The 15,694-nt window shown below is 34.3% G+C and overlaps 1 protein-coding gene across 1 annotated transcript in view; it reads left to right on the plus strand.

Annotated features, from left to right (window-relative positions):
• MYT1L (myelin transcription factor 1 like) overlaps nt 1–15,694 on the plus strand; it is a 319,918-nt gene that overhangs the window by 259,338 nt on the left and 44,886 nt on the right. The window contains 3 exon segments of the mRNA XM_040552858.1: nt 947–1,183; nt 2,944–3,065; nt 4,012–4,080. Coding sequence (XP_040408792.1) covers nt 947–1,183; nt 2,944–3,065; nt 4,012–4,080 — 428 coding nt within the window.

Here is a 15,694-nt window from a genome sequence, read left to right on the forward strand (position 1 = left end):
TTAAAAAAAAAAAAAGGTGGATTTGCATTAACGGTGCTTTTGTTACTTGAGAGAAAGTTGCTAGACATATGAGGAGTCAGTAGCATTCACACCACTTTTGAAACCAAATTTCTTGTGGAGTGTTTCATTTGTGAAAAGATGAGGGATTCTTTGTGGGCACCTTTATTCTATTTGCTCTTAGTTTTTTTAAAATTCATTTTCATTTAAGATGTCTTATTTCCCCTCATCTAATAAAACAGAGAACATTTGTTTGTTTCTATAAAGGGAAAAGTCAGAGCTTGTACTCACAATTCCACAATACTTCAGTTGCCACAAAAATTGTCACAAATATTCCTTTACCCAAATTTATTGATTATAAGGGGTAGTATACAAAATGCCAATACAATTGCATTTGCAGTGAAGGAACTGTGAAATCTGTAGGCATTTTCTCTTCCTAAAACATGGCCAAATGGTGTCCAAAAGGACTTCTTTGGGTACTTTACAAAGAAAAGATTTTTTTTTTTTCTCTGAACACCCAGACAGGTGACAGGACTGGAAACAAGAATTATGCAGATGTTAACTCACAGACACTCAAGATACTCACCTGTCACAGAGTAGACCAAGAACAAAAAGACAACAAGAAAATATCTTTAGATATTTCTAATTTTCACCCCAAATTTTGCACGTGTTTTCTGGGTGGCAGGAGAGTGTAATGAAGACTCATATCCTGTTCCTCCAAACATCAGATTAGCCATTCAGGAAGCAATCTACTTGAACAGCATTAATGTTGTGTAACAGCATCATGCTATGTGTGGGAGGGGGCTCAATGCTTACAATCTATTCAGGAATGGAAAAGTGTTTTATCATTCTGCTAGGCAATCATATATACTGAAGAGCACAAAGAGGTAGCAGTTTAGCAGTTTAATAGTGTGAAGCTGAATTAACAATATTTTTCTTATTTTAACAGAATCCTGATATGGAAGTCGATGAAAATGGGACCTTGGATCTGAGCATGAATAAGCAGAGGCAGCGAGATGGTTGCTGTACCATTTTGACACCACTGGAGCCAATGTCACCACAACGGCAAGCTGTGATGAATAACCGGTGTTACCAACTGAATGAGGGTGACTGCTGGGACTTGCCAGTGGACTACACTAAAATGAAGCCCAGTAGGATAGACGAAGATGATTCCAAAGAGATTAATGTATGTCTTTTTCATCTATTAGTTCTCATTGCAATCTACTTTCTGTAATTCATTGCATTTCTGAAAATTGAAGGGAAAGAGGAAACAATAAATAGGTGATAAAAAATGTGATTTTCTGCAAAAGGACTTCTGCTAATTAATCTTTAGAAATATATCATGCTGGCACACATCTGATCTGTGACTAAGTTCCATAAGACAACATTTGAACCATGAATGTGAATCATGTTTTCTAAACAGCATCATCTTGTTAACAAATATTTTCTTCAGTAAAGAGGTTTCACCATATCCAGATTATGCTATTCCACATAAGCAAGTTGACATAACTGTGCAATACTGGGATAATCAGCTCTCAAGACAAGATATTCCACTGAATTTGAAAACCATAGATGATGTGCTGAGTATTTGAAAGCATGTATTACTTAGATATCAATTTAATAAAAGCAGCAGAATATAAGCTTTCAACTATTTTAGCTAATCTTCTTGTAGATTACTAACACACTTCTGATAACTCTGTGTGTGAAAGGGTCTGTATTAATGAAATGCTTAATTTCAAGAATACATACAGAGAAAGTATACTAGAAATTGGTGTTACTTTTCAATTTAGATACTAAGACAACAGCAGAATCCTTTAAACGGAAAAGGCAAATAAGAAAAACAAGTTAGGGAATTTATTGTATGTTTTAAAACTTAGAATATGTGGGATGTGTTCTGGTGTGAGCCAAGACACTGAAAAAGTCTGCTGACAAGTTTTAATTGAATTGATTTTGTTCATCAAGCTTCAATCCTTACCCATTTGCATAGTTTACAATACTGCATTCAATATAATTTGGACTTTTGGAGACTTCTGTAGATTGTTCTTTGGTTTTTGTTTTGTTTTGTTTTGTTTTCATGGTATAAATTATAAAATTAGGCTAATTATTTGTGTGTGACTTATCTCTTGCCTATTTTAATTAAAACTTAAATCTGTTTTCCCTACCTTTGAAACTTACAATAAAGTAGCATTTTCACTAGGTATACTGAATACATTCTAGTTCCAGTGTTAGTCACAGTTTTGCCATTAATTTCACTGAAATTAGGAAATCTGTCATTATTAAGGAACTGTGAGGTAAAACATACAGTATGAAGTGTTTATCAGAGCAAGCAGATCATGTTTCTACTATGGTGTTTATAGCACCGTCTTCAGGAATCTCTAAATCAATGCATTCAGCCACTTCATTCCTGAAATATATGCTTTTGAATTTCTGAATACATCAATAAAGTTAATTATAAATTATATAATTATAATTTTCCAGACTGATCTATTGAGGTTTTCCCCAAATTGAGATTCTGTGAGCAGATGTTAAAATTGTTCCTGTTTCATCTTTGACTTGTTCTAAAATGTTAAAAAATATTAAGATGGCTTTTTGATGCTGCATTTAGTCTTCTTTTTTCCTGTTCCTCAATTTTCCAGTGACTTTAGAAAAAAACATCAGTTCTTTTAAAGGAAAATATTGTGACAGTTATATAAAAAGCTGTGTTTTTGCTTTTTTTTTTTCTTTCCTAATTAAATAACGTAATTAATTTCCATATATTGTGAAGTCTGCATCAAAATGTCTAAGTACTATTTAAAGGTTTAATAGGTGAAAGTATATAAAATAATTTAGTTATTTTTTCTCTGACAGACTAGGTTAAAGAAGGAGATAATGTTTGATGACTGTGCTTTATTTTATGTAATTGTAACATCACCTATTTGAAACTAATTCTCATATACTTGCCTGTAGCCAGAAGATTTGGATCCTTTCCAAGAGGCCCTTGAAGAAAGAAGGTATCCTGGTGAAGTAACAATCCCAAGTCCTAAACCCAAATACCCTCAATGCAAAGAGAGCAAAAAGGATTTAATAACGTAAGCATAATGTGAGGTGAAATTATTTTTCTCCTTTTAACCTTTTCTCTTTGTCTTCTCTTAAACAAACAAGTACATATACGCCTTGCAGTATGAGCATGCAACATTTGCAGCATATAAATGTTTCAAACTGCCAGTTAAGTAAAGTGATAAGCTAATGTGTATTTGCTTGTTCTTAAAGATGCTATATTGTATTGAGACGCCATTTTCATTTAATCCTGTTCATTTTGCAGCTTTTCGATTAGGATGCTTAAAACCCCTTGCAGTCATTGCAGCTAAACTGGAAACAATGAAACTTTTAAAAGTTTTTTTTTTTTTTTTTTTAAACATACTTACTATTTTGGCTGTTTTTGTTTTTGTTTGGTGGCAGATGTCCAACACCAGGGTGTGATGGGAGTGGTCATGTGACTGGTAATTACGCCTCACATAGAAGGTGTGACTTCATTTTTTTCATGGTGGATTCTGTCTTTTCAATTTATTGTTTTCAGCTTACCTCAACAATGCTGTCAAAGTAAAACGTTGAACTATGTGTTAACCCTTTGAGTAATATATGTTGATCTTAAAAGCATGCTAATTTGTGTGTTGTATAAACGTCTTTTATTTTTAAATAGATTACTAAAATTTCCAAAGTATTCTTAACCATTTAAGTAGTTAACCCAGGAACCACAAATATTTTCGTTACATTTTACTAGTTCATAGAGAAACAAAAAACAAACAAACAAAAAAAAACACAAAGAACATTTATAGTATGTAATTTTGGAAGTAATGTTGATATCTAAATATATTCAGAGGGTTAACTATATTACAAATTTCAATATTACAGCACTTGCCCCATCGCTTTTCTGCATTACAAACTTTTACTTTTTAATTTTTATGTTGTGTTTGTTTGAAAGTGTTCAGTTAATAAGAAGATTAACTTACTTGTCTGTCCTACCATGTCTTACAGTTTATCTGGCTGTCCCTTGGCTGACAAAAGCATTCGAAGTATGCTGGCCACAAGCTCACAAGAACTCAAGTAAGATATAAAAAACAAATATTTTCTTTATAAATATTTATCTGACCACAAACTGTGTATAGTTACATCAGAAATTAGAAACACTATCCATCTGGAGACCTGCTAGATGATGCAGAGGGGGTTGATCCATGCTTGGAAAGTATGTATGTGAATTCTCTAGAAATTCCACACAGACTGGGTCTGTGCATAAGTCTGATGACATAGTATTTTCTTTTGTGTATTCATTAAGTGATAGGGATGGAACGCTTAAACTAGATATTTAAACTCCTGTTCATTTTTTTTCTGGACATTTGAGCTTGCTAGTTAGAACAGAAAAATCTCATGGGATTAGACTAATGAAATACTTCTGATTACACAACTAGTAAAATGGTGTAGCTTCTCAGAGTTAGACTGGAGGGGAGAAAGAGCAGTCTGTTTATTCCAAATGCTTGCATAATCTTCCCCAGGTTTGTATCACTGTTAACAGCTTAATGCATTTTCTCATTTGACTATGTTTTTTAGTGTCTACTTAGTTATTCCCCTACTTAACACACATTCTTTCCAATTTCCTTGCAGTTATTTGGAATAACATTTGTGAGCTATGAAAGTTAGAGAATTGTAGGACTTAGCTTTGATCTGTCTTCCTGCACCATATGTTTGATTGGAATTCTATATGTGGAAGAACTATAGCATTTCTCTGTGCTATGAGTTAGTGGTATTCCTGAGATGGTAGTATGGGTAACATGGAAGATGTTCACAAATAACAAGGGAAAACTGAGTAGGGAAAATAGGAATGAATAGCTTATGCTACTAAGAATAAGCAATATTCTGTCTTTATCATACATGAGTGCCTTAACTAGCATTTCTCGAGTTCAGTACTTGGATGGAAAAAAAAAAAAAACTCATGGAAAGATGAGAAAGCAAGCAAGAGAAAGCTACTGAAGTTAGCTTTCTTTCTAGTCTTATCTAATTTAGTCACTAAATGCAAACAATAGGAACAAAAATCACATGTATTACCTCTCCAGTCAAAACTAACTTTTCTGAACAACCAGTTCAGATCATGCTGGTATCTGCTGCTAGAAGGCTATGTGATATGCCAGTGGAAAGGCTGTAAATGAGATCAAAGAACATATATAAGTATAAGCAGAATACAGGCAAATAACCCAGAGAAACTCGGATTTGGGCCTGTATTTTGGGTTGGGACAGGTCAAGTAGTAGGAGCATAGACAAGACTGTTGGAGCAGCATGAATAATACTTTAAGCACATAATTTGCTGTTCTAACCCTTTATAAAGTTTACACTTGAGTTGGGAAAGTGCTCCTGAATTATCCCATCTCCTCTAATTTTCTAAAGCATCTGTAGTCAAGCCTACCCAATACAGACCAGAGTGAATAAAAGATAGCTTGAACTTGAGTTCCAATCATTTTTCATGCCATTCTCTCTACCTATTGCGAGTTTTGCCTACACAAATAGAACAAGATTAATACATACTTAAAATTACAAGTTTAGGTTAGCATCCATTATTTATTTAGCAGTTATCATAGTACCCAATGAACACATTAAAATTCTGTTAGATGAATTCAAAAGTCAGGAAATGCGAGAATTTTAAATAGGCTAACTTAACTTGGTTCTCTTTTGCATTTTCATTACAAGGCAATCCTTCAGTTTCTGATCACATGTTTTTCCACAGGACAACAAATAACGTTGCACGGGACAGACAGTAGTCACTGCATAAACAACTAATGGATTTCCTCTATGTTCTTCATTATCCCATGTGTGGCCCCGTCTGTTACTCACTGCACTTTTCTCAAACTGTACTCTCAGATTATATCTACTAATTCACTCACAAATTTGTCACTACCATTGCATCTGAGTGTTTCTTGGTTATAAGGGGATTAATTTATTTTCACTTGGAATTAATTTATTTTCACCTGCAATTATACATTGAAATAAGTCAGGGTTGGTATTATCACCAATTTAAAGACAGAAAACTTAAACATGCAATTTTAATAGCACAATTTGAGACATCTAGGACTCAACTTGTCAGGGTTCTTCATGATATATAGAACTGTATATGTTGAAAGCCAACTACCCATTGAATTCTCTTGAAGCTGTGGGAATTCGGCAGCTCTACACAATGAGTGGTTGACCATCTGTGAAAAGGAATGAGCTATATAAAAAAAAGCAGAATAGAGTCTGGTGTTCCAGCACAGCAATGGGAATATCCTCTCTCCTCCACCTCAGACTCTTTATTCAGTTCCAGCTTCCACTTTGCCCATTCACTCTGTCTTGTTTTCTTTATCATTTTTTTCTACGTTACTCTATGTCTTAAGCTCCTTATCTAATCAGTCCATATCCTATCTCCATCACATTCATATTTTTATTGTTCTCTGCCTCTTAGCCATCATGCTGAAGTTAGTACAAAGAAATATATTCAAAAGCAGGGAAGTGGGAGTCCTGTGGATGACAGCATCCTTTATACAACTTTCATTTCTGCTCTTGTTCTCTGCCTAATAGCGGAGAAGATGTGATCATGTATATGATTATGTATATGCACGAAGCAGCTAAACCAAAGCTACATAAGCAACTTTGATTTGGGAATTTTTAAACTGTGAAGTACTTCATCTACATTTGTTATATTTTTGTGTGTGAGGTTTGGGGGTATAATTTCCTTGCTTTTAAAAAGAGCAAGCTGAAAAGAAGCACAACTCCCATAATGCGGGATCCTGCTGGCACTCTGTCAGGCCACTAGCATCATGAGAACTTTTGGAATCTGCTACATAGGTCAACTGAATTACTGTGATAGTAAACAGCAGTAAAAGGTATAACACTCTGCATGGATTGGCACCAGAAGGAGGTAGGGAACTTTGCTAATGTGTTTCATACATATTTGCTGATAGCAGAAGAGTAGTGAGTATCAGTAACCTTGGCTCCTGCCCCAGGCTTTAGAGAGAAATATATACACACTATTTGCCTATATCCCAAGCTGAGTTCCCTTCTGTCCTGTTCCTTTCAATCTGTACTGTTCCTCTCTCTTCATCTTTTATTCCTCGTTCTGGTTTTCATATAGTTATTTCCAGTCATCCATAAAGACTTCAACCTTTGTAAAATTTCTGGAAAATATTTATCTAACGTGTGAGGTTTAGTCAACAATTGGTAGTGCAGTAGAAGAGATGATAGTTTAGTATAGGGATTGAATTTCTGGACTGCATATTGTGGGATGATTTCATAATTTTATCAATTTGCCATGCATAGCTCATGTAGAAATATTGCATATGTGCTAGTATAGCCTTCATATCACATTCTACAAAGCCACAATATTATTGTGTGTACTTTAACAATACACACAAATTATGTATAATGCACCTTCCTAATTAGAATTCTGCTAGAACTCAGATTTTTTTTTAACACCCAACCGAAATTAAAAATAGCAGACACTGGAAACTTCAGATAATGTTCATATTCTATTCATAATCAAAGTAACAGGAGAATCTGTAAAGCTTAGACAAAAAATATTTTGCTTAATAATTATGTTCACTGTGTCGCCTTTTGGTTATTGTGGCTCTATAAGCTCTATCAACTACATTTCCTTGCTACCAGAAAAGTAATGTGACTTTCAGTTAAATTGTTCCAGGGTTGTCCTAATTATTCCTTGCCAACCATAATTTGCTGATATAAGGCTTCTTGCTTTGGGTTACTGAGCAGATTGTGTGATTCTCTTCTTTCACTGAAAGTTCACCTGAAAACTTGAGTCTTTGTGCAGAGTTTGTTGACAGGCCAAAGCAGTTACACAGTCTGGTCAATGATCTCATTGACATAACAAAACAGAAATAATGAAATATTTTATGTGGTTTGAATTCTCAGTTACTGGTGTGGCAAAAAGGACGTCAACAGCTTTAAGGGTCTATGAAGAAATTAATGCCTGTCAAGAATCCAAGCCTTTCCAACATTGAGATTTGAATTATAATGCTTGTAAAAAGCAACTTATTTTTAAAAGATCTAGGAATGCTATATTGATGAGTAAACTTAACTATCATGGGAAAGCAATTAAGAGCCCACCTAGTGACAGCCACCAATATTAAAATATTCGTAAGTTAAATCCAGTTTAATCTTACCTAGAGGCCTTTCCTCATCATTTTTCCTTATTTGCTTCTTTTCATAGAAGTTCTTCCTAACACTTACAGTTGCTTCAGAACTGTAATCCCATTGTAGAATTATAAATACTATAAAAGGCAACATTTAAAGCTCTTTTAATTTTATTTAAAAGAAAAAAAATGTTTTTAAAAGAAATGTATCGATGATCAGTAAATCAATCCCAGACAAAATGTATCATGCTGACTGAGAACCTTTATACTCAGAATACTGCCAGCCCATTAACCAGAGAAACTGGTTCCAGAGATTCCATGGAAATGACAAATTTAGTTCTGATCCTACTTTGATGTAAAAATACTGATACTTCTTAAAAAGCCGTAGGTAACTAAACATTATCTTGCACTACTGTAGAACTGACTGTCAAATTATCAATATTTACCCTTTGTCCTTTGGGTCAGTTTTCTGTCAGGAAATCACATAGTGCTTATATTAAAGAATCTGAACCTCAGAAAGATTTCCAGTTCAACCAAGTGCCTACAAGTCTGGATACATAGATGATATATAATACTCCCATTACTTCAGACCCCAAACATCTGTGTCTTTATGTAGATTTTGCATGTCATTATTGTTTCTGTGAAGGACATCTTTTGGCATTACCCTACAGCACTTACAGGGAGGAGGACAGTCTCGTTTCCCTCTATGCAATGAAGCCTGAAAGCTTTTCTTTTCCACTTCTCTTCTTAACTGAAAGTGAGGAACTGAGTCTGTTTTTGTGCATTCTCTACAATAAAGAAAGATTTGGAATTTATGTGCCTCCTTCTCTCCCTGTCACTCTGCGCTAATTTTCATATCTTGGTGTTCATCCTCTACTCTTACTCTTATCTTCCCTTTAGCCTTGTCTCCTCATTCCCAGTTGTGTCATCCTAGCATTGTCCTCCACTAAGTCCAAATGGAAAAGTGAGCTTCTCTGAAGCCTCCCTGGCTTAAAAGGTTCACCACAACTTTTCAAGGAGGAATAACTACATGCAGTACTGTTTTCTGGATAGAAAGGATTAGCTTAGCTCACACTTATAGGAAAAATCTTCCATGTTAGTATAACTTTAAATATTCACTTTTTATTGGTTTACTAAATAATTTTACTGCAGTTTTCTTAACAAAAACTGGCAACTGGGGAGAAGGGATATCCTCACAGAGATGGATAAGCTCATGTTTTATTTATAATGCTTAATATATAAAATCAAATAGTACTGGAAAAGAAGTAATATTTGCTTCCTTGATTTAGTCATCTGGAAAATAATAATAATAATAATAATAGTAAGCCTTCTCCAAATACAGAATTGAAATGTAGAGACAAAAATAAACAGGATAATTAATAAAACACTGTGGAAACACTCCCATCTTTAGACAGATAACGAGACTATTATTGGGCATTATTGATCAGTATCTATCCTCTTTAACTTTGATAGCTCTCCCAATACACAGTCACTTTTTCTAGTCAGAACAGTTATTTCTGCAGAGATCTGTTTAGCTGCTGAAGTGGTTTCTCCACCTACATCCTGTGTTTGCCACTTGATATAAAATTTTACTTTTTACAGGCAGGAAATTCACTGCCTGGGTGTATATTTGTTGCTTCATCTGTACAGGAGTATTACCTCTTGCCTTGCTCCTTCCCTTTCCTTTCCTTTCCTTTCCTTTCCTTTCCTTTCCTTTCCTTTCCTTTCCTTTCCTTTCCTTTCCTTTCCTTTCCTTTCCTTTCCTTTCCTTTCCTTTCCTTTCCTTTCCTTTCCTTTCCTTTCCTTTCCTTTCCTTCCTTTCCTTTCCTTTCCTTTCCTTTCCTTTCCTTTCCCTTTCCTTTCCTTTCCTTTCCTTTTCCTGCTTAGACTGAGTCTGTCCACTTATAAGAACTCAGCAAGACTGACATTTGGAAGGCTATGACCCATTATACAGTTTTCACTCATTTTTCTCTTAGAAAACTAGTCTTTGTTTCAAGAGTAATAATCACTTCCATTCATGTTATCTTTTTTTTTCCCTTTCCCTAGTTTTCTGTTGTTTGTCTTTTTTTTTTTTTTTTTTTTTTATTATGTGGGAAACTTAGTAGAAGTTGCCATTTCAATTTTTCTTGAATACTAAAGTTGTTGAGCCTAGTAAGTGATTTTGTGTTACAATTCAATACTTGATGCTGAGTAAGTATTCTTTGAATCTTCAAATATTTTTTAAGTTTCTTGATGTTTTATCTAATTTCTATATGAAAATGTGATTGCAAGGACCAGACATGATGTATTTGGTGTAATGTTAAAAATGACTAGAGCAAGTCATTTGTAAATAACAGTATTTTATTAACTTGTCTGCAATGCTATGGTAAAATAAACTACAGTTTACAATGTGTTATTAAATTGCAAGTTAGTGTGCAAATCTAATTTAAATTATTAAAAACAAACCAAGGAACATAGATCCCTAATATTAGTTCCCCTATAAGGAATAATCTTTCCCATTTTGTTCAACTAGATCCTTGGGCCAAGTGAAATTAGGAATCTCATGTGGTTTCAGTGGGTTTTTTTTTGCATTTTTGTTTCCTGTATTTATTGCAGATTTCCACTTGGATACCTTATCTTTGATGGCAGCATGCATGCCTGGCCAGAACAGAACACCTTGGGCTCTGTTCCTGCACTTCTCAATACTCAAATGGGCACTGTAGGTTATACCTAGCATTTCCAACCTCATGTTGTGTGGTGTTATGATAATGTCCTTTGTATAGAAACCCATCATCTGCAGCAACCTCATCTCTATAGTCGCAATAAGTTTTACATATGGAAGTGGCTGGGCTTTTTTCTGTTAGAATAACTCATTCAGACTCTGGTAAGGTTGAGTCATTCCATTTTTCTCACTTAACTTTGTCAACTTTTGTCTCCAAAATTAAAAATACTTGAGTTCTGTTTACATAAGACCCTTCATCATTGTTTTCATCACTGAAAGGTAGTCTTAAAAGCATGTACTCTCTAAAAGCTCCTTACAAGTCATCTGCATATCAGTACCTCTGATACTGTGAAATGTTCCATGCAGGCACAAAATTGTTTGCATGAAGCACCTTGCAGAATCAGGGCCTTAGTAAGTTTTCAATACCATGAAACACTCTGGAATTAGAGGCTTTAATGTGCACAATGGCATTTAAAATACTCAAATAGTTTATGGCCTCTTTCTTCTCTATGCACTTAATTATTTAAAATAAAAGATACTGTTAGCCATACGTCTTCTGCTGTTTGGATTATAATCAGTGTTTTAAAGCCTTTGCCTTTTATTTATAACCTGGAATAGTCTCAATTCAGATGAATGTTGACTGAATTAAAATATTTTTTTTTCAAACAACCTGTATGACTTATGAGTCTAAAGTTTGTTTTCAAAAAGAGTGTAAGCACTGGGAATCCACATCCCTGCAATTTATATATCCCTTACATTGAAAGTGGAATTTAGTGTCTGCAATAACAACAAAAACAGTTTGAAGATGCTACCCTTAGTTCCAAGGCTCTTCACTAATCAACAGTTATTTCAGTGTGAATGCTTATTTGATGATTCATTTTAATTTTCAAAACTTTTCTCTTGTCAGTCATTCCAGTGCCATTCTGTGCAGTCCCTAAGCAGCTATTCTGAGAGGAGCACTTAATTGTGATTAATTATCAATGAATTGCTTAGTTATGTTAACATGCCCAATGAATCTCTCTAAGGCCTTCTTGTCTTGGAGTCTTTCCATTTGTACAGTTACCTCTGCCTTCTTGGGTTTGGTCATATCTCTTTGTCATTGAATGTGTCCTACATAATTAATCTCATTCAGCCTGGCATTTGCTTGTATTCAATTCAGGGTCTTTTCTTTGGCACAATTTGGTTATTGTGCAAACTCCCATTGTGATGTTGATCATTTTTTGCTTCAAACCAACAGATCATAACCAATTGCTCATTCCATCCAGATCCGCAAAGATCTGCAACATGATGCTGTGGTATATCCCAAGTGCTGAGGCAATCCCCATGGGAAGTTGCATAAACTACACGGTTGCTAAAAGGGGAAATAAAAGTGCAGTGTTTTGCACTTTCTGTGTTTGGTCAGACTTGCCAAAACCCTTAATATATACCACAAAATAAAAGTAATATTGTCACTTGAAGTCCTAAATATGATTGCCTGGATCCTCAGTTGGTGTAAATTAGCATAGCTCCATTGCCTTCAGTGGAGTTACACTAAAATACAACAGTGATGATCTGGGCAGATGCCCTCAGCTGCTCTCTTGGGTTAGCATTCATGTTGATTGCCTTATTTAAATCTTTGAAGTTACAAAATCCCTTGCATTGTTTGGTTTCTTAGAGTGGCCAATTGCTAACTCGATTACTTGGTGTCTGTATCTGCACAGTAACATCTAATTTTGCCATGTGGTTAAGTTCACTCCTTTATTTTTTATCTAAGTGCTATTGGGACTTTATGTGGCACACATTTTTTGCAGCACTGTAGTTTCTATATCAATGTTTTATATCCCTAAAATATCCCATATCCCTCATAAACACCTCATCATAACCTTATTTTACAATATTTTTGTATTCCCAGTAAGTGGAATTTACATTTGCTCATCTGCATGTAAAAATTGCTCTTCTACCCTAACACACAGAGAATTTCCACTGCTTCGAAGTCTACTGGTTTCTCTCCTACAGATAACACTGTGCTCTTTCAGCATGGACTTATTTGGTGTACACTGTGTGAAACAACCTTAGATTTTGAGGAATGTGTTAGCACTGGCCATCATTAATTAGTTTTATAATGTGTAAGCTCAACTGTGCTTACACTGCACTCAGCTCCAGCAGTATCTATTTCCTGTAATAAAAAAGAGGCAGAGGAGGACTGCTGGAGAAGCACATTACTATTGTTATTTATTTATTTTTTGGACTGTGGTAAAAAGGGAAAAAGTTGGGGCCTGAAAATAATTGAGTCTATATAAAAAAAAAAAAAAGTTATTTCCAGAATTATACTATTTATATTGCTTTATTTAAACAATCAGCTGTAAAGTAGTCAGAGTGATATTTAAAATGCCATCTTCAAACTTCAGAGACAGCACTATGCTGAGATGAGTGGAATACAGTTTCCAAATTTTTAGGCTGCAGTTTAATGGGGACATCATTATGAAAGCATACGATCAGCTTAAAAGAGCTATAAATATAATTCATTCAAAAGATTAGATACTGGAGCACTTCTGTATTAAGTAGGAAAGGAATCAAATCATACAGACACACTTTATAAGAAAACCAAACCACAGTCATTCTTTGTTGTTTTGCTTTGTTTTTTTACAGGTAAATAACTATTTTTTTCCGGGCCAGTCAGTCTGGCTTTTTTCTTGAACACATAATTCACACCAAAAAAAAAAAAAAAATTAAAGCGACTTAGTGAATGAAAATTACAATTTAATTCATTTTTTCCTACTAAACAATGAATGAGCTTAGAGATTTTTTGTTTGCTTGTATAAACTGACAATACTTAAAGAACTAAAATGACCCTGTGTTAAATGCAGTCTACTGAATGCTGAATTCAGAGTTTAATATGTAAACTACATATAATTTCCTTTTTGGCTATATGATCTGAATTTATAATGCAGATGTGAGCATATGATAGATATAAAAAATGAAAAAACTATGTTGGACATTTCTTACAAATATTTATATATTTTTCGTTTAAGTACCAGGGTTATACTTTTTAAGGGTGTGAATTCAATATCTGCTATTTTAACTACTGCACATTTCACAAATAAGTTTGGTTATAAAAGCTGTGAATGTTGGGTACTCTCTGGATACTGCAGAGATACATTGCTGGTTTGTTCCCCTTGAATAAAATTTATAAATAAATTATGGAAAAAAAAATAAAACAACAGGGAATTCATAAAAATTGTATTTAAATAACAAAATCATTTAAAAATATAGATTATGGGTTTCTTCTCAAGGCTTCTCCAGGAACCATTGTAGGTGGTGATTTGTTTTCCTCTGATGCACTAATCAAGAAACATCTGTCAGGAAAGCGTAAGTATGTTCCAAAAGTATAGGTGCAGTGGAGGAGGGGCAAGCCTTGTTTTTTAATAACACCCAGTACACTTGTGACTTAAGTGTAAAGAATCTGAGAGAATGGAATTATTATTTTTCTTTATTTTTAAAAGCCAGCTAAAATTTAATCCTCAGAAGTCATTTACAGAAAAGGACCTCCAATGTTTCTGAGACAGTCTGAGGCTTGATCCAGACTTAGTTGGCTTTGTGATCTGAGATTATGTTTGGTAGTCATAAAAAGCTGGCCCTGAGCAGCTTTTTTTTTTTTTTTCTAATGGAGTGAGAACAATATTACAAGGCCAAATTCCATGCATATCCCCATGAGCAGAATTTGCACTCCTTACACTAGACAAAAGCAGTTTCAGGTTGTTGTTGTCATAGGCGGGGTCCCATTAAATCATTACTTGTTTTAGAAGAAAACATTTAGAGGTATTAATAAAATCTTGGTAAGGAAGCTCTTAACTTTGTTGACTTCTATTTAATACGATAAAACTCCACAAATTAAAAAAAATGAGTAATATTTAATTCATATGAGAAGTAATTGTTTACCAATTTATATACAAAATTTATATCCAGAATACAATGTTTTAACCAGATTTTACCTGATTTTAATTCTTTTTTGAAATGATGGTATTAAGCATACTGAACCCACAGTAAATGCTACTGGTTTAAAAAGAGGTAATAGTAAACATAAAAGGACCATTTATCTCCATTTTTTGAAAAAAATCTTGTGATTGTTAATGTATAACAGACCAAATGTGTGTATGTCTTCATATAAATCCTTATATAATCAAGAATGAAGTGGAAATGTCTTTAAGGTAAGAAAAGCTTTTTGTCTGTTCACATCAATGAAAATATTTTCCATTCCAAAGTAAAGCAACTGTAATTCATTGTATGGTATTTATGGTATTTAATGAAAGGGTGATTTTTTTCTCCCTGGGACCAGGCTCGTTGATAAATTTCCCTTAGCATAAAAAAGGTAAATACAGCACATTCTAAACACACAACTAACGGATTAAATTCTGTATGAGGGGTACAGTGCACAATGAGTACTGGGAAGTGGCAAACTATAGGAGACATTTATGAAGGGTGTAGTTTGATGGCTAACCTGTTCCACAGTCTTTCATTTGACCGTCTTGAGATGTTGTAATCATCTTGAAATTTATGGATTTCCTGTGGCTGTATGGGCGCTCAGACTGGAATTCTGCCTATCCCTGATTCATTGCCAGGGGTTTCATAAGATGCTCTTCTTCCATGTAGTATATACCTGAGGATCACAACTTCTGAGCTAATCAAGACAGAGAATTTGTGTTTCAGCTGCGTTCCTGCCCAGGTATTATTCTCCAAATCCTTGTCAGGGGGCAGTTAATTAGCAGGAATCTTTATGAGGATAGTGTTTTTAAAAAATAAATAAAATTGATTGAATACAAGATGTAAATACTCACCTTGGAAATAGAAAACCTGAAGAGAGAAAATAATT

Source organism: Cygnus olor, chromosome 3 (genome assembly GCF_009769625.2).
Source record: "Cygnus olor isolate bCygOlo1 chromosome 3, bCygOlo1.pri.v2, whole genome shotgun sequence".
NCBI classification, from domain to species: domain Eukaryota; kingdom Metazoa; phylum Chordata; class Aves; order Anseriformes; family Anatidae; genus Cygnus; species Cygnus olor.